This window comes from Micromesistius poutassou, assembly GCF_964030765.1.
Source record: "Micromesistius poutassou genome assembly, chromosome: 2".
Taxonomy (NCBI): domain Eukaryota; kingdom Metazoa; phylum Chordata; class Actinopteri; order Gadiformes; family Gadidae; genus Micromesistius; species Micromesistius poutassou.
The window spans coordinates 9,602,966-9,627,876 of record NC_140272.1 but is presented as its reverse complement, the minus strand read 5'-3'; the positions used below and the strand labels follow the sequence as shown (position 1 = coordinate 9,627,876).

The 24,911-nt window shown below is 45.6% G+C and overlaps 2 protein-coding genes across 3 annotated transcripts; one reads left to right on the top strand and one right to left on the bottom strand.

Moving 5' to 3' along the window:
* The first annotated feature begins 2,191 nt into the window (after window positions 1–2,191).
* rbbp5 (retinoblastoma binding protein 5) lies at window positions 2,192–10,531 on the top strand. Of its 2 annotated transcripts, none has more exons than XM_084463678.1 (14): window positions 2,192–2,301; window positions 2,606–2,631; window positions 3,914–4,086; window positions 4,298–4,438; window positions 4,837–4,999; window positions 5,560–5,669; window positions 5,838–5,957; window positions 6,332–6,485; window positions 6,912–6,983; window positions 7,074–7,191; window positions 7,280–7,349; window positions 7,968–8,203; window positions 8,744–8,821; window positions 10,220–10,531. In XM_084463678.1, exons 1-14 carry the CDS (start codon window positions 2,283–2,285, stop codon window positions 10,270–10,272), a joined length of 1,533 nt encoding a protein of 510 aa, XP_084319804.1. In that variant the 5' UTR covers window positions 2,192–2,282; the 3' UTR covers window positions 10,273–10,531. The 2 variants fall into 2 exon arrangements, with proteins under 2 accessions (XP_084319804.1, XP_084319803.1); XM_084463677.1 differs by having other exon boundaries at window positions 8,744–8,998.
* A 9,575-nt stretch (window positions 10,532–20,106) lies between these two features.
* LOC311339377 (uncharacterized protein) lies at window positions 20,107–24,608 on the bottom strand (the record flags this gene model as incomplete). Its single annotated transcript, XM_084464750.1, has 6 exons — window positions 20,107–21,487; window positions 21,585–22,108; window positions 22,193–22,285; window positions 22,575–22,686; window positions 22,829–23,070; window positions 24,603–24,608. The coding sequence occupies 6 exons, from the start codon at window positions 24,606–24,608 to the stop codon at window positions 20,107–20,109; spliced, it is 2,358 nt and encodes a 785-aa protein (XP_084320876.1).
* Between the last annotated feature and the right edge of the window lie 303 nt (window positions 24,609–24,911).

Here is a 24,911-nt window from a genome sequence, read left to right as displayed (position 1 = left end):
ACATGGTGAGAGAGACTCGTCTGCATTTGACCCCAACACAAGATTTTGATCTTTGCGATGTCACAAGAATACCTAGTAGTATTTGGATGTTGGCTTGGACCCAGTGACAGTTCTACACTGAATTGCGCCCCGGGCGAGACCCCCTCCGAGCACCCCCCTCCTGGTACGGAATTACGGTCTGGCGGAGTTGTCGATAATAGAAAAGCGCAGAGGGTTTTTTAAATCGTGTCCTCGTGCCACCCCCCCATGTGTCATGAAATAATGCCACCCTGGGCGGCTGCCCGCTTCGCCCGTGCCTAAAACCGCCACTGCTTGGACCTAACCAAACATAAGAGACCTGATTTGCTTTTGAAAATTGCCCCTGGTCTCTGCAAAAGAGCAGTGTGCTGAATCTGCGGGCAAGCTGCAGTGAAGACCTGAACACATGCTGTGCCTAATGGGCCAAGAGGGGCCATCTTCACTCCGTCCAAGTAGGAAACAAAAGTTATTGTTCAAGAAATAGCAGCCACATAGACTCTCAAGGCGGAATGAGAGCGACCACCATCCAGGAGGGACTGCAGAAACTCCACAGCTTCCATCTGTTCTCATACTGTACCCTGGTAGATGGTTCCCTGGCATTCAGAATAGTACTCCTGACAGTCGCAGTGCAAACCCTCAGCAGTGGGTCGGGCCCTGCAGCGGCCAAGCCCAGAGCTGGAGGCGACAGGGATCTGGATGGCAAATCTGACCCCCCAGCTTTGAAAGGAGGTCCTTCCTGTAGGGGAGGTGCCATGGAGAGCTGCAGCAGTGGAAACCAGAGTCTCCCTGGCCTCCCTGGCCTGTGGCCAATCATGAGCTAAAGCGTCTTGTCTGAGGGGGCTGGTCACCTCCGTCCAGGAGAACCATCGGGGGCAATGTGTGGATTCTTCTGAGGCGAAGAGGTCCACTTCCGCCCTGCCAAAGAGACCTCCACCATTTCCGGATGAAGCCGCCACTCCCCCAGCTTTTGTCACGATAGAAAGTCTGCAACCTGATTACGTTCCCCTGGTATAAAGACTGCCCACACGCTGGCCAGGCGGGTATATGCCCAAGTCAACAGGCTCCGAGATACCCAGAGTAGCCATGTAGACCACGTGCCCCCTTGGTGATTGATCTGGGCAACAGTGGACCTGTTGTCTGATCGATTCAGCATGTGCTTGCCTCTCAGTTGAGGCAGAAAGTGATTGAGTAATAGTTGCACCGCTCGAAGCTCTAGCACGTTGATGTGTACGTGGTTCTGGGCCGGCCACTGCCCCTGGGCAGTCCTGCCCTGCCAAACCGTGCCCCATCCCGAGAGACAAGCGTCCGTTGTGACCGTCTCCTGGCGGGATGGAATGGCACCCATGGGTACACCAGCAGATAGATATGACGAGAGAAGAGGCATCGCTGAGACACCCTGACCGTCAGGTGCCTGTGCCACTTGGGGTCCAAGTGGAGGCTGTTTAGCCACATCTGCAGCACCACAGCTAAGGCAGCTGTCAGTTTGCCCAAGAGCTGGGGGAATTTAATGAATGGCACCATCCTGCCACACCCGAAGAGGGGAAGGCGCAGGAGGATGTCGTTTACACGCCAAAGTGACAGATAGGCCCTCATAGCGACCGAGTCCAGGAACATCCCCAGATATGTGTTTTATGTTATTTTGAACTCTTGCAACTGTTTTGGCGAGAGCCCTCTATTGGGAATATGTATGCACAAAATGAAATCTTAATTGTGTTTTTCTAATTGAGAATTTGACTATTTTCTAATAAAATAAATAAATCATATTAAAGAAAGTTACATATATATATATATATATATATATATATATAGAGAGAGAGAGAGAGAGAGAGAGAGAGAGAGAGAGAGAGAGAGAGAGAGAGAAGAGAATAAGAGTTTGAAACAAAAACAACCATATAAAAGTATCCTTTCCTCCGTACGTTTCTCACAGCGCAGTTTACTAAATCGTACTGCAACTTCAACAGGATAATCATAATACTTATTATATCATTAAACGATTGGAAATTGCTTTGCTGTCGAGTAATTAGAAATATGAAATATAATTAATAATTAATGTTATGTGTGCTGCATTGTATAAATACATATTATCATTGTTGTTATTCTTCATAATGTAATCTTTATTTAATACAGGCATGTTTGAGAACACTTTGTTTGTGGTCCTCTATGAGCGCCAGTCGCATTTCATTGTTGTTAGCAACGAAGCTAAGCGCTAAATGTTGTGGTCGTAGCATTTTCAGAGTTAATAGTTGGAATCTCTGATTGCAAACATGAATTTAGAGTTACTCGGTAAGCTATGTATATATATGATTTATAACATGTTGAGATGTGGCTGTGTCTGTTTCTGATCGATTACTGCGAAGTTAACTATTCAAACCCATTAGCTACCTAGCTCCATACATGGTTAATCTGTTCAACGATGACTTTAAAACGTCCATTGCACTTTAGTTCATTAAACAGATCGCGTAGCATTATCCTATTCTTATTTATGCATGTGTATTTTAATTGCAACCATTTACTCTGAAAGGTTTACTCTAATGAACGTTAATTTGCTTCCTTCCATACTGTGCTGATGGCTAATTTATGTCTGAAGAATCGTTTGGTCAGAACTACCCCGAGGTAAGTCATCACCAGGACTCTGTAGTAGACCGACTAACGTCACCACCAGGACTCTGTAGTAGACCCACTAACGTCATCACCAGGACTCTGTAGTAGACCGACTAACGTCATCACCAGGACTCTGTAGTAGACCGACTAACGTCATCACCAGGACTCTGTAGTAGACCGACTAACGTCATCACCAGGACTCTGTAGTAGACCGACTAACGTCATCACCAGGACTCTGTAGTAGACCCACTAACGTCATCACCAGGACTCTGTAGTAGACCCACTAACGTCATCACCAGGACTCTGTAGTAGACCGACTAACGTCATCACCAGGACTCTGTAGTAGACCCACTAACGTCATCACCAGGACTCTGTAGTAGACCCACTAACGTCATCACCAGGACTCTGTAGTAGACCGACTAACGTCATCACCAGGACTCTGTAGTAGACCCACTAACGTCATCACCAGGACTCTGTAGTAGACCCACTAACGTCATCACCAGGACTCTGTAGTAGACCCACTAACGTCATCACCAGGACTCTGTAGTAGACCCACTAACGTCATCACCAGGACTCTGTAGTAGACCCACTAACGTCATCACCAGGACTCTGTAGTAGACCCACTAACGTCATCACCAGGACTCTGTAGTAGACCCACTAACGTCATCACCAGGACTCTGTAGTAGACCCACTAACGTCATCACCAGGACTCTGTAGTAGACCCACCGGCTAACTTCATCACCAGGACTCTAGTGGACCGACTAACGGCTTCACCAGGACTCTGTAGTGGACCCACTAACGTTGTCAACTAGCCTCCTTGTGACCCGACACTCCGCCCTGACCTGTGCTGTTGTAGCGACCCTGCGTGTCGTATCTCCATCACCACTAAGTGATGAGCTTAGCCACAAAGTGTTGCCACCTGGAGTCTATTTTTTCATCATTCATCGTCTTCTATCATTTATACCTGTGACTAATGTCCAGCCGTTCTTTAAGTCGAATGATGAACATGATGAACATGAGCAATTTCTCACGTCGACAACGCAACGGCGTGTCATTGGTGAATTGTGTCCATAATGTCCACTACAATATACTATTAGTATTAATTAATATTATAATAATTAATATTATTATATATAATATTAATATTAGTATTAATATTAAAAACAAATACAATTTGCATTCTACCTCACGATGGGATCACTATGTGACCGTACATTATAATGTTTTTAATTGTTTCGGGTGATTTGTCTTCACTGTAACTCATTTAGTCGTGCTTGTTTGATACTTTTGACAGGAGGCAGATGGCACCCTCGACTGCATCAGCATGGCCCTCACCTGCACCTTCAACCGCTGGGGCACCCTGCTGGCGGTGGGCTGCAACGACGGACGCATCGTCATCTGGGACTTCCTCACGCGAGGCATTGCTAAGATCATCAGCGCCCACATCCACCCTGTGTGCTCCTTATGGTAAAATACAGCAGACACAACTGTATCTGTTGTCAATTGCAAAGTGTGTGTGTGTGCTCAATTTCACACACACACACACACACACACACACACACACACACACACACACACACACACACACACACACACACACACACACACACACACACACACACACACACACACACCACCTGTGTCTTTCCCTTCTGACTCAGTTGTTCTCCACCTACAGCTGGAGTCGAGATGGCCACAAGCTGGTCAGCGCCTCAACAGACAACATTGTGTCTCAGTGGGACGTCCTGACGGGGGACTGCGACCAGAGGTTCCGGTTTCCATCGCCAATTCTAAAACTCCAGTATCATCCCAGGGACCTGTAAGTGGAGTGACATGACTGATGGCTCATCATTCATTCTAGACGATGATATCTTCACTCAGAAAGCACATATTTGGGATACTTTCAGTGCCGTTGTTGTGTATGAGCGATGTTGTATATGAAAGTCTCCACACACTGTGGTGTTAAACTATAAGTATCCAAGAAGCATAACCCTCTCTTGGACGCAGCAATCCACATCAACCACTGCCCAGGCAGCGCTTGGCACATCCACAAACACCGCTTCATCGTGATGTTTCTGTGACAAAATGGCATAGTTAAATATGTTCACGCTCATTCAAGACTTACTACCAGGTTGTGGAGGGGGTTCAATGGCTCTTTCAAGGGATAAGTGTTTAGTTTAACATCTATTTCCCTAACACATGGTGTCTGTGTTTCAGGGACAAAGTTCTGGTCTGTCCCATGAAGTCGGCTCCAGTGTTGTTGACTCTGTCGGACTCCAAACACGTGGTCCTGCCTGTGGACGACGACTCAGACCTCAACGTGGTGGCCGCTTTTGACAGACGGGGAGAGTTCATCTACACTGGAAACGCCAAGGGAAAGGTCAGCGCTACTGCTGTCATCTCCAGCACTCTTTACTAGCATTGTTTCTGAAGCTGTTCTCCTCAGTTCTCAACACTCACTCTTTGCACGCACCAAATCCAGAACCTGTAGTGCTATAATGACATCACTTTAATGCTCTTAAGGGACCTTGTATTTTGGGATAAAACAGGGTTTTCTTACAAATTAGAATGATGGGTTTGTGGAGGAGCGGAAGACACAGGAAATGACAAGTGCAGGTTGTAATTAAATGGTTTCAATGAGAACAAGTCAATTGATTAAAGATTTATGATAATATTTTTAAACAGTTAACCTTTACAATGCTAAATGATGGAAGCTGTACGACCGGTCAGCCTGTTGGCTGTTATAGACACACTATGACTTTCCTTTGTAAACAAGGCGTCCTTCACGGGACTTTAAGCTTGTAGCACAGAAGGCAAGATGTTGAGAACCCCCCCCCCCCCCCCCCCCCCATCTTCCTGATTTTCCAAACAAAATGGATAGAAAAATATATGTTTGTAAACTTAAAAGCTCCAAGTCAACATTGAGCGTTGTCTGCGTAGATCCTGGTCCTGAACACCAACACCCAGGAGTTGGTGGCCTCCTTCAGGGTCACCACAGGCACCAGCAACACCACTGCCATCAAGTCCATTGAGTTTGCACGCAAGGGCAGGTAAAGTAGAAATGACCTTCCTCAACTTGATCAATTTATTAATATAGCACAGTGCCGCTCTGTCTGTTGTGTAATGCTAAGCCCTGTAAATAGAGCTAACATTGAGTGGACCTTTCTTTGCTCCGAGGCTGATTCTCTTGTGTTCCCTCCTTTTGGTCTGTGCTGCAGTTGTTTCCTCATCAACACGGCGGACCGCATCATCAGGGTGTATGATGGCAGGGAGATCCTCACGTGTGGCAAGGACGGGGAGCCGGAGCCCCTGCAGAAGCTCCAGGACCTGGTCAACAGGTGATCAGTGGCCCTGTCATATTCTACAAATGCAAACAGGCCTCATTAAATCAGAATCACAATGATTTTTATTACATCTTATTCTACAAGTACACAAGGGTAAAATTCTTAGGCTTGGTTCCTTAACAGCCATACACCCCAACATAGCAGCAACAACCCAATATAAAGTAAATAAGATGGTAAAAATATAAATAAGTAGCAGAAGTGGTAGTGGTACCAGCCACGGTTGATTCAGTGCAAAAATGCGGTGCAGATTACAGAAATATGTATTCAAATATCTGTTTTTGTAGTGTGCGTGGGGTGCATGATTCTGTAAATCATGTGGTCCAAACCCTTAGTTACTAACCCTTGGTCACTCATCCTTCTGTGATCAGAACTCCGTGGAAGCGATGCTGCTTTTCTGGAGACGGAGAGTACATCGTGGCTGGCTCGGCCCGGCAGCACGCGCTGTACATCTGGGAGAAGAGCATCGGCAACCTGGTGAAGATCCTGCATGGGACCAGGGGGGAGCTGCTGCTGGACGTGGCGGTAAGGACCTAAGGAGCACCAGTTATCATAGTGCTGCCTGAGATTCGCTCTTCAGTCAGTCCATGCGTAGAGGCTGCATGAGTACAGCAGCCATACCTCACGCATGTGGCAGGTCTATTTGACCCCTACGATGCTCATGGCTCAGTGGTCCATTTGGATGAGGAGGAATAGGGTGCAGTTTGACCTGAATGTTTTAGATGTTGAAACGAGGTGCAGGTAGTAAACATCCACAACCACTGAATGTTGAATGAGGTGCAGGCAGTAAACATCCACAACCACTGAATGTTGAACGAGGTGCAGGCAGTAAACACCCACAACTACTGAATGTTGAACGAGTTGGTTGGGCAGTGTCCAAGAGTTTGACTTGTTTGGTTAGTTTGTGCAGTCATATTGTTTTACCCACTATGAACTTTGACCCCTCTCTAGTGGCATCCTGTGCGACCCATCATCACCTCCATCTCCAGTGGCGTTGTGTCCATCTGGGCCCAGAACCAAGTGGTAAGAGACCTCTACTAATCCAGTCAGAGGTGGTTGATTCTGGTGAAATATCCCCATCACTTGATCACCATGTGCTTCCCCTGGTTAAAGGAAAACTGGAGTGCCTTTGCCCCGGACTTCAAAGAGCTGGATGAGAACGTGGAGTACGAGGAGCGGGAGTCTGAGTTTGACATTGAAGATGAAGACAAGAGTGAACCGGAGCAGACGGGTGGGCACACTTTGCCTCTGACATCAGTGCAGTGGGCTGCTGCTGCTGCTGAGTGTGTATTTTATTTGGTTCTTTTGTTGTATTTCAGGTGGAGATGCTGCGGAGGATGAAGAGGTGGATGTCACCACAGTGGACCCCATTGTTGCATTTTGTAGCAGGTGAGTGATTTCAATGTGATAATCGGTTATTTATGTCTCATACAACAAATAGTTATTCAAGCTTTTTTTTCCTGTAGTCTTATTTGTATTGGTCAATAGAAGCTATACAACATGTCTGCAATTGTGTCATGCTGCAAACCACATTGATGTGTGAGGGGCTCGTATAGCAGAGTCAGTCAGCCAAATATAGGCTACATCCTGTCAATCTTTATTCTAAGTTAATAGGCTATAGTTTACGGAACAGAAAGTTGACTCTCCAAAGTGTATCCCAAACGGCGGACCTCATTTCCCGCCCCAAGTGGCTGGCTACAGCTACAGCAGGTCAAGAAAGATGAGAACTGGATGAATGCTTGGTTTCTATTTAATGCATATTGTTTCTTAGTGTAACAAGGCTGGCCTGGACAGGGGGAGTTCCCCCGCCTTTGGTGGTCTAAGATAATGACCCAGCAGGAGCCTCCACACTGAAGTGATCTATAGCAGCACAGCGCTATCGGGACACGGAATAGAAATGGAACAATGAGAACCTGCTTTTTAAATGTATCCGCCCCAGCCACCAGCACAGGCACAATGTAAAGGGGATAAGTAATCACGAGTGATGTTTGACCTCCTTCTGTGCAGTGATGAGGAGCTGGAGGACTACAAAGCCCTGCTGTACCTGCCAATCGCCCCAGAGGTGGAGGACCCAGAGGAGAACCCCTTCGGACCCCCACCAGAGGCCTCTGGTCAGGTGACCCCAACAGAGGAGGGCCTGGGGACTGTCGACAAGAAGCAGCGGCAGCCCTCAGCCGACGGTGGGCCGGCTAAGAAGAAGGCCCGCACCACGACCATAGAGCTGCAGGGAGTGCCCAGTGACGGTAAGAGACCCGAGTCTCCTTACTGCTGTTAAGAGAAAGGCCCCACGACCATAGAGCTGCAGGGAGTGTGAGAGTGCAGAGAGGTATTCTACTGCCTCAGAAGTATTCTACTCCCTCAGAGGTATTCTACTGAAGATTAACTTAAAACCTTTTACAGACACTTTGTCTCAGACGTCCGAGTCCTGAGATAAGCCTTTGGCTGCTGTAAAAGTTGATTAGTACTGTCCGAGGTAGTGTTCCCAGTTAGCTAAATATACGTACTTCCAGATCCCTGCCCCCGTCAACACGACAAGACGATTCTAAAGCCACCTGTGAGCTAGTCCGCTGTCTTTAGATTCATCTTCAGTCTGATCAGTGAGACGACATGAAGGCCAACGACAGAACAGGGAGGATATAGACCCAGACAAGCATTCATGTTGAGCTACAATGTTCTGCACATGTAGACGGCTGAAGGAGGAGCGGCTAAAGGAGAGACTTCTACATCCATGAGAGCCGTGTGTCTAACCTGCACTCTGTTGCGCTGTGTTCCGCCCCTCTCAGAGGTGCACCCCCTGCTGGGCGTGAAGGGGGACGGCAAGTCCAAGAAGAAGACGGCGGGACGGCCCAAAGGCTCCAAAGGTAAAGAGAAAGACTTCTCCTTCAGGCCCAAGGCCTACCGAGCGGTGGACCGGGGGGGCGAGCGGCCCATCTCCTCCGCCGAGGCGCCGTCTGGGGCGGGGGCTGCAGGAGGAGGAGGAGGGACGAAGGGCAGAGTGGAAGGAGGCGTGGCCGGGGGTCAGGACACTACCGCCCACAGTGAGTCCCAGAACTAGTCCCTCTCATTGGCTCCCCTTGTGGCGGCCCACAGAGCCACACTTTATACGGGTCATGCTGGCGTCTCCAAACAAAGCCCAAAGAATCCCATGTGGTCGTTAGTCAGCTAGAGAGGGCCCTAGATTGACATAAGCGTTGTCCTTTAAAGAGACCATCTGGGCATCCCCAGTAACCATGACAACAGTCACTTACAATCCCAGTTGTTGAGTCATTGATGCTAAGGCTAATGTATGTACTTTCATAATTTACATATTTGCTAATGTGGAATAGTTTAATTCCAGATTATTGCTGTATAACTATGCACAGTTCTCTTACTTTGTCTAATTCTGTCAATCGTTTGGAGAGTTCATTTTAGATGTGTTTGCTTCATAAATTAAATAACCTCCTTTGAATGAGTGGTAGCTGGCTATAATTGTGTGGCTAGTTTCTGTCTGTTTCCTGCTTGGCCTTTGACCCTCCTTCTCCTGCCTCGCTCCTCCCTGGGTTTGTGATGTTTTGATTATTATTATTGTTATTATTGTGTGTGTGTGTGTGTGTGTGTGTGTGTGTGCGTGCGCGCTTAAGTGGGACTTTCTGTGCTTTCAGTATAAGCAAAGCTTGCCTATATCTCTGACATACCTCTGCTACTACATCTATATATCTCTGACATACTACTACTACTGCTACATCTATATGTCTCTGACATACTACTACTGCTACATCTATATATCTCTGACATACTACTACATCTAAATATCAATTACAAATGTTCACCTTATCCCATACGATTTTGTGACTGGCAGTTCCAAGTTCAACTTTATTAATTTGTTAATTACTTTAATTTTATTTGAAGTATAACAGTGGTATTATGGCAGCAGTGTTGTTATTAACCAGGATTTACCCAGTATCAATAATGGCAGTTAATAATAAACATGCTTTGTTTTAATATAATTATTTTAATATTAATATAAAGAAGTTTCACCTTTTCGAATTTCCACAGGTTGATTTGTAATTACTGCACTACTTCGCTGCACTGGTTTATCGTCTGTATTTCATGTTCTAGCTTGTGAAACTAGGTCTTGGCAGGAGCTGAATAGTCTTCTAAAGTGTTGCCACTGCAAATTAAATTGAATAAAAAAGATATTTAACATATACTCGAGTGGGGAAGTGTATTGTTGGGTAGAATGTTAACTTAACAGAGTTATTTTTTATTTTACTTTGCAGGGAGTCTGGTTTCACAGTCATACAAACAACATGATATTGGCGGTATGGATTGATCTTTGCACCAAAAGATCTGGAAAAACTACCGGCTGAACCATAGAGCTCCTCTCTACCTTTAGCCTTCAAACCCCCGAAAAACACAACTTTACTTCTTAATCTTGTGAATAAAGCCAAACTAATTCTTAATTTGCCCTTTCTGTTTAGCTGTGTGTGCGATCTCTTATCTCTTTTATTGATACAATTTTCTGACCAGCCATTGTCCTTTTATGGGAAATTTTGGAAACGTTTTTTTATACGTATATATTAAAGCTGTGGTTATTATTTTTTCTCTGGTGTGTAGTTTTGTTCATTCAAACTTAAAGGTCCTTTTGCAGTGTTGGCTCTGTGGCTACTATTAATGATGTTTAGCATACCTGGTGAGTAACACGTTAGCAACATGTCAGATAAGATCTAAACTGGAACTGTTCAATGGAAACAAATGGGGAGAGTAAAAGCTAGTTTCAAAGATGCTTACTTTCCCCAGAGAAAGCATTGGGTTCTAAACCGGGTACAGCTCACGGTGGGGGCAGACTCTGAACAGGGGTTGAACCCCTTCTGCCCGCATCGAGCAGGATCCTTCACCTGCAGCTCCCGACCAGAGGACCCATGTGATCTCTAGTGGGTCCTGAAGGGCCCAGCGATGACTGTGATGTCCCCAGCACGTCAAAGGCCCCCAGGAGACGGTCCATCTGTCCCTTCAGTCTGGTGACGCCTTGAGCCAACCTCCACCGTCACAGCCTCTGCCTTCCTCAGGGTGGTCTGAACTTGATCAGTTCTACACAAGGAACTTCGATTCAAATCAAGGTCCATACCAGGCTTCTTTGTTCCTGAATGGAGTGATCATCTTTCTGCAGTGCATGTTACACTAGGTGTGAGTACTGCATACCACTATAGAAATAGTGTTCATTACACTAGTACTGTACATACCACTATAGTAGTAGTGTTCATTACACTAGTACTGTTTATACCACTAGTAGTAGTGCACGTTACACTAGGTGTGAGTTCTGTACATACCGCTATAGTAGTAGTGCACGTTACACTAGGTGTGTAACGGTCAACTTTACAACTTGGAGCTGTGTGTGCGCGTATGTTTGAGTGAGAGACGGGAGTAAATGAGAGACGGAAAAATCAGACCCCCTCCATTCTACCTCAGGTACAGAAGGCCTCCGACAAGGATGGGCCACTGAGTGCAAATAAAGCTAGTGTATCCCAGAACAACAACAGACCAAGGAGGACGCGAAAAAAATAAAATAAAAATAAAAATAAAAAAATAAACTCTGGGGAGTTAAAAAAAAGAATAATAAAAATATAAATTATATATATATATATTTTTTTAATTTAAATTTATTTATTTATTTTTTAACTCCCCGGAGTTTATTTTTTATTTTATAAAAAAATGTATTGATAAAAAATAATTATTAAAAAAATAATATATATTTTTTTTTTACCTGCGCCAGCGCCAGAGGTGGACAGAGTACACAGCTTCCTTACTTGAGTAAAGTACAGATACCCCTTGCTAAATTTTACTCAAGTACAAGTAAAAGTACTACAGTCAGATGTCTACTTAAGTAAAAGTACTGAAGTACTTGTTTTTAAAAGTACTTGAGTATCAAGAGTACAAGAGTACATTCTCTAAATATTGCATTACTACTGCCACAGTGCTAACATTTATGTATAGAAACGTCCTACATGGAGTTATGAAAAATGTTAATACCTTGGAGAATGTAAAAGGAATTGAAAGTAAAATCAAGTCATTTTCATCTTTTTACCATGTTGCTTTATTATTTAACATTTCTCACTTGCCCACAAGGCAATAGCATACAGTAACAGTATACTCAAGAACATAGAACAGCTGAATAACACCATTCTCACACATCTGTGTGTGTGTGTGTGTGTGTGTGTGTGTGTGTGTGTGTGTGTGTGTGTGTGTGTGTACTTCAATTCAATCAAATGTCATGAAGTCCTTGTTCAGCTTGAGGAGAAGTTGGTTCTCCCCTTCTTGGGGTGAAAAGCAAACCTGCTATGCTAAAAAGCCTTATGTCTTCTGAGACACCTGCTTGGTCTCCAGCAGTTTCAATTGCTTCGCCTTGAAGCCTGTTCCACCTTCTGATGGCCTCTTGCAGGCTGTTGAAGTCAGTTGACTGTATTCCTCCAGATGTGTCTCATGCCTTCTCTGTAAAACACAGCATAATATTTCAGTTTACACTATAATAAACTAATAAATATTAGAAAAGATACCCATCATGTAGTCTACATAGCAGTATTATTAATTATGAAGTGCTGGTTGTTCATAATTTTCCAATGGCTCCAGACTAACTTTTAAATTGGTTTTACTGGTGCAACTTTCTTTAATTTACGTGTGTAACGGGTATAAGAAATACTTTGATTATTTTATTGAAATTCCTGCTGAAATATGTATATAGCCTGTATATTGTTTTGTCCTTCAATGAGGTACACACACACACACACACACACACACACACACACACACACACACACACACACACACACACACACACACACACACACACACACACACACACACACACACACAATATGTGATTTAGCACCTCCACTGGATATGACGTCTACGGGGGAAATAACATTGACTTCAGTGCAAAATAATAACACTACTAACGTGAGCAACACAACCAATGCAAAACGAAAATTAAACTTCAGTGTAATTTATAATACTTTGCAGAGCAACATCAGACCGTGGCTTACCCCAAGCAGAGAGCTGGACGACTGCTAAGAGCATCCGGGTTGCGGTCATATATATAGACTTTTAGGTACCAGTAGATTGTCATTGCAGGACAAAACAATAGACAGGCAGTGTTTCGCCACAAATTGATTCCGCTTTTCTTATTTATTTTTACTTGAACGCGATTTTTAAATGTAACTCCGCCAGCCCGTAATCGCACCCCCGTAATGCTGCCAGTCCTACATGCTCCCATTCCGACAGTCCTGTGCGCGTATGCAAATTAGCCATGTGCGCCAAACAGAAGAAGGGCCCTATCTTGCGCCCGGCGCAATTGACTTTCTACACCGACGCATGTGTCGTTGCTAGTTTGCACCCGGCGCAAAGCTGATTTTCCCCCGCAGCAACCAGGCACCACTACACTTGCATGTTAAATATTATGATGTCAAAGATTATTCATACGTGTGAAACTGCATAGAAATAGCGTACTCGAGCTCACACTAGAAACGATACATTGTATGCTCTCCCTATTTGTCAGGGGCATGTCGAAACATGAATCTGAAAGGTCTTCAGTTGATTATCTATGTTACACGATTAGCTTGCCTCGGCTTATGCTAACTAATTGTCAGGCCAAAGTTAGCCATCTGAATGGCTAGCTACAGCCTCGACTACTAAAACGTAACTGAGAATGTAAAATGCTGCATTATCGCAGCTAGCCAATCATTTAGTGCACTTTTCTGTAGCTAGAATCTAGCTTATGCCGCTTTTCCACCGCCAGTACCTACTCGACTCGACTCGACTCGCCACGCCTTATTTGCGTTTCCATTGGCAAAAAAAGTACCTGGTACCTAGTACCGGGTACTTTTTTTTAGTACTACCTCCGTCGAGGTTCCATGCCAGCGGAGTAGGTACTTTTGTGTGACGTAAACAGGCTGCTGGTAACTGATTGGCCAGCGGCTGTAAATGGGAATATTCACTCAAGTTAAGTTGTGTCCGGCGTGGTTGGAGTCCACGAACCCGCTCCCGAGGGGGACACTGATCAGCGTTTCGCCGTGTGTGTCGCTCCTTTCCCGGGGCTAGAGTTAGGCTGCGCGTCGTTATGTGTGTCGGGCGTGGTTGTGTGTGTCCGGCGTGGCTGGAGTCCACGGACCGGCGTTTCGCTGTTTCGTTTCAGTGTCGTTCCTTTCCTAGGGCTCGAGTTTCGCCTCTATCAACGTTACCGTATGACAACAATAGACGCGCAGTCATTGCGCTTTTTATTTTATTTTATTTCCCATCATAACCTTTCCCGGGAATCAGGAAATAGTCTTGATCAGATTCAGATTTCCCGGGAATCGCGTCTCCCGTGATTTAAACGTAATGACGACCCGCCCATGGTGGAGAGGTTCTTTTCTACGACCCGCCCACATTGAAGAGGTACTTTTTTAGATGGAAACGCAACCAAACCGAGTTGAGTCGAGGCGAGTCGAGTCGAGTCGAGTTGGTACTGGCGGTGGAAAAGCGGCATTAGAAATGCAAGGAAGTTTATTACTATGTACGTACCTTGACATGCTTCCGCAAGTTGGAGGATGAATTTTTGTAGGCGGTGATGAAGTTCTCTTTTGGCAAACACAGCAAACACTTGAAGCGATAACTATCATTAACTTGTTCAGTAAATTTAAATAGTCTGGCGAGGTGCGGCCACGGGTTGGCAGTGGAACATTCCCGGGATGGACCTGCTGCGTCTTCATCCATTGTTTCGTCTCGCATCTAAATCTGACCAAGGAGTTGACTTTGGTGGAAAGCGAAGGTGATTGCTGATAGGCTGAAGTGGTGCCTCGCGCCTGCACAATCCAATCACGTTTCAGAGGGAAACAACAAATTGACGGTTTCCGAGATTTTTCTTTTCTCCTTTTATTTTTTATTTTTTAGAAGAAGTAACGGGTACTCACGGTTATGATTGAAATGTAGCGGAGTAAAGAGTACAATATTTGCCCCTCAAATTTACTTGAGTAAAGTCATGAGTACTCCCCAAAAATGATACTCGAGTAAAGTACCGATCCCTCAAAATTGTACTTAAGTACTGTACTCAAGTAAATGTACTCCGTTACTGTCCGGCTCTGGCCAGCGCGCATCTTTTTTTTTGGACCTGCCATCTTTTTTTTTGGACCTGTGCGCATCTTTTTTTTTGGACCTGCGCGCGCATCTTTTTTTTGACCTGCGCACGCATCTTTTTTTTTGACATGCGCGCAGGTCAAAAAAAAGATGCGCGTGCAGGTCAAATTTTTATTATTATTTTTTATATATATATATATTTTTTTTTTATATAATTTTTTTTATATAATTTTTTTATATATAATTTTTTTAATATACATTTTTTTTAATTATATATATTTTTTATATATATATTTTTTTTAAATAATTTTTTTATATATATATATATATATATATATATATCATACCTGCAAACTAGTCACCTTTCGCCGTTTTCAACTCAAAATAGATCATTTACGTGAATCGTGTAGATCACGTAAATGGGGGGGAGAGAGAAACGACGGCTGACCGACCAACCAATCAACCAACCATAGACTGTATAATAACCAGGGGTGCGCATAACTGGTACGCAAGTACGCATGCGCGCCCATAATCAGCGATGCGTAACGTCACTTGTGCCACTACAGCGCCTTTGCGTAACTCACCGTCAGGTCATAAAAACAAAACTACACGTGTATCTTGTACTACTTCTGCGTCTCCCCACCTGCAAAAAAAAGGCAAAACGGAGCCGGAGCGCTGTGTGCACCGCTGTGTGCACCGCGCGCACACTGGAGAACTGCGCAAAATCAGCTGATCGCAATATCCGTCACTGTGAGACATCCTATCGCTCCGTGGCAGTGACGGACTGGACCCCCCCCGTCAACAATCCTGCCCGACCGCAAACAAACACTCTCCCCCCCCTTATCATTAATTCATTAATTAATCGCCTTTATTATTATCAAAACGACGCTACGTGTGGAGTGCGTACCGAACACCATCTCCTGCCCAGCAAACATTTTCTCGACCTGCGTCGAAGCGAACAAGTCCAGTCGACGTCGAGTCACGACGTGACTTCATTTCGACATGAAAACATTATCATTAGAGGAATGGTGATTTCAAGGAAGACTTATTTTAGAGTGGTGTAACCGAATAAACACTCCCAGCAAACATTTATGCATTCAACAAGTCTAAAATACGCCGGGTCACAACGTGACTTTATTTCGACCATTTGCCGACATGAAAACATATATGCCGCTACGGAAATGGTGATTTCGAGGAAAGCTTGTTTGACCGTTGTGTAATTGAATAAACACTGTTTATATCGCTATTTAACTTAACAACGATGTAACTTTGTAACATTAGTGTGAACGGTAATGTTTACACATTAATAGTATTATTGAAAAGTGTTATTATTCCAAACGCAATATGCTATCATGTATATGGCCAATATAGGTGCTAAAATGTTTTATTCCAGCATTTACTCAAGTTCCATTGAGGAACTATTTTTCCTTGCGCACCAACACGTAATCCCTCCAACGCATGCGCAGGTGATATCAGTTCGCCGTCAAGTTCGGCAGCATGCAAGAGCTGCAGGTGAGTTTCGAAAAGACACTGTATTTGTAGAGACATTACCCTTTTATTATTTGCATGCTAAACTGTTGAATTTGAGGCTACATGGTGTATTCTCATGGATAGCGGGTTTTCGTATTTGTAACGTTACATACGAACTGGGAGCGGGAAGCTAGCAGGCTAACGTTAGCTTAGCCCTGAAACGGGACGCTGCTGCCTCCCAGCCGGGGAGCAGCAGCGTCCCGTTTCGGGGCTAACGGTGGCTGTGTGTTCTTGAACATAAAACACGGGTGGCAAAGCCCTTTCCCCGTGCATTACTCCTGTGAACTGTTAGTCAATTTTAGGACCCATTCTTCTCATTATTCATAGCGAGAGGGGTGATAGCGTCCGATGTAGCGAGCTAAATGGACTGGATGTAGCCGCAGGTAGCCCTTGAGGCTGGGGCGCTGGATGGTGAGGCAGTCTTCGTCCACTGAGCCATACACTTGTGTTTTTTGGCCAGTCAAACTTCTCACTCTCACCAAACCTTGTACTGGTGTTTTCTTTCCAGCTGCTGTGAAGAGATGGAATCCCAAGGCCACAGATACATAAATCGAAGCAGCCATGAGTTGACACCTGAAACATGCACCTGCAAGGACTGGGGGGATGGGATTTTGGTCCCAATAAGTTTTCATTTTGTTGTTTAAAGAAGATGTAGGCCTACTTGGGTATAAATAAAATGTTTTTGATGCAGTGCACTTTATACCCTGAAATCTGTCTTTTGTTGAAGATTAATAGGACATGTATTCATGATTTATTGATAAGAGTATGCATAATTAAACAAAATATTATAGATGTAGCCAAATATTGCTGTCCTTTTGATATGACCAAATGCTCTATAGGCTACATTTGGTTCTATCTATACATCATGTCGGCAAAGGGTCGAAATAAAGTCACGTTGCGACTCGACGTCTATTGGACTTGTTGACCACACGGTTTGAGGTAAATATGTTTACAACAGATTGAGAAATGTTTAATTATCTACATGCAGCACAAGAACTGCTTGTTATAGGTTCAGTGGGTAGCTATACTAAAAACCGTAAATTGGGGCACACTACAAGGTAACTGAAATGTAGCTTAATACTATTTTTTTTTCATAATTAAGTGGGTATTTAGTGTATTGGCTTAAAAGTAAATTTCATGTAGGTTGAAATGTCGTCTATACAACGTCGAGACGACGTGGATTGATGTCGTCTCAGAAAAACTTTCATATCAGCCCCTCAAATCGACGTCGTTTCGACCTCCATGACCAACGTCGATTAGACGTCTAATTGACGTCGAAATGTTTGCTGGGTGGTACTCAAATGAGTAACTCACTAAAAAAGTTATGTGCACCCCTGATAATAACCGACTGTATAATGAGCGAGAAACAAGTTTGCTATCTTCACAATAAAAAAATCTTTGGCCAAATGACACGTTCCACGTTCCATGTTCCACGACCACCAATCGCTATCAAGATATAGGCCTACCACAGCGCAGCGTTTTTTCCCCCATCGTTCCAGTCCTGGAGTGGACTGCTCAATCGTAACTGACCAGTTTATGGGTTAATAAATGTGCCATTCATTGTCTTTTCCCTTTATTTTCTTCTGGGAGTACACCAGAATGCTTAATTTACATGTTAAAATAGCAAAATCTGGCTGGGGGATGCGCCCAGACCCCCGGTTTAGTTTGTCACCTTTTTCAACCCTTATGATTTTGCGTGAACTGTACATACCACTATAGTAGTAGTGCATCTCTCCAAATAATCCCACACGCAGTGCTCGATTTCTTTAAACCGCTTTTATTAGATCAGCTGCGACAAAATCCAAAATATTTTAAAATATTGTTGCTCTATAACAATGTATTCTTGCTTGGAAAGTGTGCTTCAACCTGTCTCGTGTTTGTGTGTAAAGGAGGGCTGTATATCAGGTGTGTGTTGTATGGCCCTTGGAGCATCGCATCAATCCACCAGTAACGATGGCATAGCGCAGAAGGTCAGTTGTATTTCAAAGCAAACTATTCAACTATGTACATCAATCTACTAAGAAAGGCGGTGAAACAAGGAGCATTAGTATTTCAAAGAGCTAACTTCACATTGGTACGTTTTATATATATATATATATATATACACACACACACACACACACACACACACACACATATATATATATATACACACACACATATATATGTATATACATGTATATATATATATATATATATATATATATATGTGTGTGTGTGTGTGTGTGTGTGTGTGTGTGTGTGTGTGTGTGTGTGCGCGTGTGCTCTATATATAGCTTGTATTTAACTGCAATAAACCAACATTATCCATTAACCTATCAGTGAGCATCCAAAACAAAACACTATTTAGAATCTCTTTGCTAACATTCTGGATAGTAAAACAAATCAAATATGCACTTGGTACAATGACACCAGTAAAGTGTATAACAAATTATGTATAGTTCACACTTTTAAACAAAGTTGTTTATCTTTTTGAATAATCGTTTTTTTTCTGCTTTCAGAAAGTTAAAAAAAAGTATAACTTGCTAATTTTGAATTGCTAAATATAAAAAAACACAGTTAATCATTCCATCTAAAGTCACAACTGGGCTCCTTTTGGCGCTTCAATAAAAATGTTACACTATTTTAAATAAGATGATATGCAAAATATCTATAATTATGAGAAGCTTCCATATCTACATGTTGTTTTTCTTCTTAGTTGTGGCATCATGAGTTTTATTTTAGTAAACTGATTTGTATCACCATAAGATGGAACCTGACTTCAAGGGTGAATACTTGTGTGTAAGGAGTTACGAACTACTGAGGTATTATTGCACATCCCAAACAGCTTTCTGAATGTGCAGGCCTTTTATAATGTAAACAAGCCCATCATCTGAGATAATCCAACATGAGGAGAGGCAGTAAAGTCCAGTCATGTAGGGGTTCTGTAAACACGCTGCAGATTGTAGGGTCAAAGGGCCTGGCTCATGGTTGAAAGAAAATCAACTTAGAAAATGTCATGAAGAAGCAGCACAAGTCTTGTAATTACAACACCAACTTAAGCAATATTTTGATTGTAGACAGTAAAACCTGCATCTTTTCATTTTTATCACACTTTTCTCTTCCTGTCATATGCACTAAAACCTTCATCGGTGCATGAAGATATATAGCTCACACAATTAGGCCACTGGGCATTGCTCTTGAGAATCCAATTTGAAGAATTTATGGATTTATTTATGGATTAGGTCATCAAACGTGTGAAATATATGTAGAATAAACCATACGACATCAAGTAGCACAATACCCTAACATACGACACTTTCATTAAAAAATAGGGGTAGACCCTTATTGATTTGTTATAATCTATAGTGTCTCACTACTATGGGTGCTGTACAGATCATAATCTAAATCCTGAACACACACACACACACACACACACACACACACACACACACACACACACACACACACACACACACACACACACACACACACACACACACACACACACCGGTACCCACTCCCACAGATGCTAGGCTAAACTGAGTGGTTAAACGGTAGTGACTGTCAGCAGGTTGCTGGGACAAACTTTGCTTTCCCTGCTGTCCATTCTGGTTCCATGAGACAACAGCTCCTCTACAGTGGTCCAATCGTCATACAGTTTCCTGTTCCGAAGATGATTCAACTTCCTCTGGCTGAGTTCAAGAACAGTGTGGCACCGCCCCTCCACAAAGAACTGGTCTTCATCACACACTTCTGTGCTCCCGTCCTCCCCCACGGTAACTCCCCTGTTGTACAGTCCATCTCTCATCGGTGCGCCCCTCGCCCGCTGCTGCTGCTGCTGCTGCTGCTGCTGCTTTTGTTCACGGGCAATAAGCAGATGCTCCCTCCTCTCTGTGCGGCTCCAGTACCGACCCTGGAGCATTTCTGTATTGGTCTCCTCATCGGTGCTCATGCCACCACGCTCATCTGCGAGCCTTGAAGCCCTGTTCCTTAGTAGCTGGTTTCTTGAGAGCCGAGTGTTTTGGTTTGTGTTGGTGATGTGGGTTGAGTGTGCGTGGGGATTGGATGTAGAGATTGTATTTGGCTTTTCATTGTCAGCCCACTGAGGCATGGATCCAGGCCCCGGGTTAGAGTGCAATTCAAGGGTGCTGTAGAGACCTCCGCCACACCCGCCACCCTGAGACAAACGACTAGCTGGCTTAGGCCATGTTTCATTGATGTCCCCTGGCTGGGGAGGCAGACTCAGGGTGTGGAAACAGTGTGGGTCGCTCTTGCCGTCTCCAACAAACTCCCGTTTTCTCTCCTCATCCTGGACCCGGACTGCTTGCAGATCCATGTCTTTCTCTGTGTCATTCTGCAGGTTGGCTTCTCGTGGTCTGGCTCTTCTGATTCTTTCTTCTTCGGGGACCACTAGCTCCGTTTTAATGCTTCTTTCACGCGACTGGGGCCAGTCATGGGGGGGTAAATGGTTGCTATAGAAGGGGCCGTTGGCCCCCTGGGGATGGCTCAGAGCGGTCGGATGGGGATGGTGGTTGGGAGGTAAAGCATGATTGGCGTGGTTCAACGTCAATACACTTGGGGGTGTTTCCCTTTGCTCTGGGCCCTGGGGTCCCACGGCCTCCCCGCTGTCTAGTGTTGCTGCGGAGTAGGAGGGGGACGCCGGGTGGCTGGCCCGACGGCGGTACTCATGGGGGGCTGGGCGATAGTGCAGGGTCCGACTTCTCCTCAGAATTCCAACTGAGTTTGAGGCCTGATGCTGTTTCCTGAGAACCATAGGCCTGTGGTGGCTGGAAGGGGTACTGCATGTGGAAAGAATGGGCATCCCCATGGAGGTGTGGCCGTGTGATGGGTTGAAGAGGGCCCCGCTGCTGGAACTATGACGATTCAAACAGGGCTGGTCTTCTTTGCGAAATTGGACAGATGATACCCTAGGAAACACAGAACAAATTAAGGACATCCACTATGTACTAGTTATCAAACTAAGCTGTAATTCATTCATTCAGTCTTTCCTATGTTCTTGTTTACCTGGAGAGACCGCAGGGGGAGAGGCCCATGGCTGGGTCACTGCTGTGCCCTACCCCCGCCCGGGGGTTTGGGAGCAGGGGCTGCATGGCCAGCGCTTCAGGAATGGCCTCCAGCAGCTCACGGTGGCTCTTGGGACAGCTGTCGCGTCGCTCCCTCTTCTCACAGGGCTCGGCGGGGTGGTGGAGCCGGGCGTTGTACAGCCGCATCCGCTTCTCCAGCAGCCTCTGGAAGCGCCGGAACTCCCCAGTGCTCACGCTGCAGAAGCCAGAGTCACTGAGCTCCGAGGACATGTAGGACTCTGAGGACGGGGAGCCGCGGCCGAAGCCGTGTCCCGCACATCCGCCCTGGACATACCCCCTGCTGTAGGGGTGGCATTCGTCCAGGCCTCCCTCCTCTGTCTCCAGCCCGGAGAGATCCCCCTGGTGGATGGAGCCGTCTGTCCAGCCGAGGCCGCTGTCCAGCTCATGGTGGAGTGGGAGGTAGCCATGGGGGTTCTCAGCCATGACGCTGTTGTCCTCCATCTGCTGTGGGAGTAGTAGTCATTAACAACCCCATCTCAAACAGGAACATGAGAAGTATGTACTACGCGGGTATGCACACGGCGCTACCTGGGTGTGGTAGCTGCTGGGTTCTGCAGGGTTGTTGCAGCAGCCTAGCAAGCAGCTGGAGCTGTTTGGGTCTCTACTGGTTAAGTCTTTATCCTAGGAGTACCAATGAGAGGACAAGAGGTTGAGGAAAACACCAGAAAAGTAGTTCCTTTCCGTCTTCCAGCAAGCACTGGACATATTGACACGATAACTGCATAACTTCCAGCTGCATTACACAATATACAGCACAGCACCACTCTGCCATTGGGTCACTGTCACTAGAACACAGAATCCTTGTTTTTTGCCAACCAGCTTTAAAGGTCAGCTGCAGGTATTTAACTATGGATCCGTCAAAGAAGATCTCCTGTCCCCCTCCTTGAGAACATACATGTTTCTGAATCACCTGGTAGCCAACAGGCCCCATGTCAATGGTGTCCTGTGGGGCTGTCGGTAGGTACTCATACATCCCCTCGTCACAACGGTCCTGTTGGACCATGAGGTGTCTCCAATGACGTCTGGGGGGAAAGAGGGACCGATACAAGGTGAGGAAGAACTGAAGGCACCAAGCATCAAATCAAAATCTTCAGCAGACAATAACATATGAATCCATACGAATGACAACGTAATGAAACAGGGACACAGGATGTGTGTACCGACCTGTCCTGGGAGGCAGGGCTCCCCCTGGGGTCTGAGGCAGGAGGCCTCGGTGCCTGCAGGGGCAGGCTGAGGTTCTGCAGGCTGAGAGGGAGGGTCTCCCAGGACCGGCCATCGCCATGTGTGTTGCCATTCTGTCGGAAATGCCTCCGTGGCTTGATCTGCATTGTGATTGGCTGCTCATAGGCTGCCAGAATGCGCAGCGCATCTTGTTTGCTAAGCTGGGACACGTGCCTCCCACTCACCTGCGACACAGAGGGAGAGGCCGAGAGTATAGTGATGTCATCACACTGTTTAGGTCCCTTTCATTAGCGGACATGTTCCAGTCACGACACGATGCTTGCCTCAAGTAACATGACTTAGGAGAATAGGTTATTGGTTATTCAAATGACCACCAAGGTAATTAAAATGTATTTAAGAGAGCGAGAGAGAGAGAGAGGGGGGGGAGGGGTAGAGAGAGAGAGAGAGACAGAGAGAGAGAGAGAGAGAGTGAGAGAGAGAGAGAGAGAGAGAGAGAGAGAGAGAGAGAGAGAGAGAGAGAGAGAGAGGCAGAGAGAGAGAACTCAAGATGCAAGTGACTGCACAGTGTGCTCAATACACAAAATGGCCCCTGTGAGGAGAATCCATGGTAGGCTAGGCGGAGGAGGCAAATGTAAAAGCACACATTCAGCCAACCCCGTCAGCCTGTGTGTGTTAGTGATAAGGAGATGATAGGAAATGGCGGGAGTTCATATCGTCTCGGCTATAATTAATGCATGTTATGTAACGGTTATTATTATCCCGTCTATATGCGCAGTCCCCCTCTTCTTACACACACACACACACACACACACACACACACACACACACACACACACACACACACACACATACACGCGCGCGCGCACGCACACACACACACACACACACACACACACACACACACACACACACACGCACGCACGCACGCACGCACGCACGCACGCACGCACACACACACACACACACACACACACACACACACACACACACACACACACACACACACACACACACACACACACACACTCACAAATGAAAATGTGTAGTTATTAAATCGCTGTATCTCGTTTGATCAAATCCCACCTATAATAGGCCTACATACGTCACAATGGGATTGGTACCAGACGTCTCCCTGTGATTGACATCCAGCCGTGATTGACATCCAGCCGTGATTGCGGTGATGGGGGTCTCGTGCACAAAAATACAGTATTTGAAGCATGCAGCCCACTGAGCATTCCGCAGCAGAACAACACTCACCCCCGGTTCTCCTCCGATCCATGGTCCGGAAAAACGACAGCCCATCACTCCAGATGGTGTCTCCTCTTCTAGCTCCAGCGTCTCTCAGTCCAAAAAATGAATCCGGCAGAATGGGGCACGTAAAGAAGTATCCAATGCATTTAAAGATCGGAATATATGTCCATCGGAATCTCCGGTAATCATTTTCGCATTTCCAGCGTACTATTTGTCGCTGTTTGCGATCCCCTCCTCCGCGTCATCCTCAGATGAAGGTTTCCCCTCCTCTCCTCGCCCCCCCCCCCCTCACCAGCACGGCGCTCCAGGGGTGGTCGCGTCACACGCGTCCGACCTTCTCGGATCTTGGCACTTGGCACTTAATCCAAAATTCTAAATTGTGACCGTTTTTATTGAATTTGTGTCAGACTTCGGCGTGACGACAAGCCGTTCTATTGCATGATCCCTATGTTCTGGTCCCACACCGTCATGTGTTCCGGTCCCCATCATGTGTCCTGGTCCTCACCGTCATGTGTTCTGGTCCCCACCGTCATGTGTTCTGGTCCCCATCATGTGTTCCGGTCCCCTTCATTTGTTCTGGTCCCCATCATGTGTTCTGGTCCCCTTCATTTGTTCTGGTCCCCATCATGTGTTCTGGTCCCCTTCATTGTTCTGGTCCCCATCATGTGTTCTGGTCCCCGTCACGTGTTCTGGTCCCCAAACCGTCACGTGTCTGGTCCCCCTCATGTGTTCTGGTCCCCGTCATGTGTTCTGGTCCCACACCGTCATGGGTTCTGGTCCCACACCGCTCAACGAGATCACGACGCTAGAATGT

Excerpts from the sequence above, each read along its gene's own strand:
- rbbp5 (XM_084463677.1), top strand. Across the intron at positions 4,439-4,836 it reads CAGTATCATCCCAGGGACCT|GGACAAAGTTCTGGTCTGTC; the intron begins GTAAGTGGAGTG and ends TCTGTGTTTCAG. Across the intron at positions 5,958-6,331 it reads CTCCAGGACCTGGTCAACAG|AACTCCGTGGAAGCGATGCT; the intron begins GTGATCAGTGGC and ends TTCTGTGATCAG.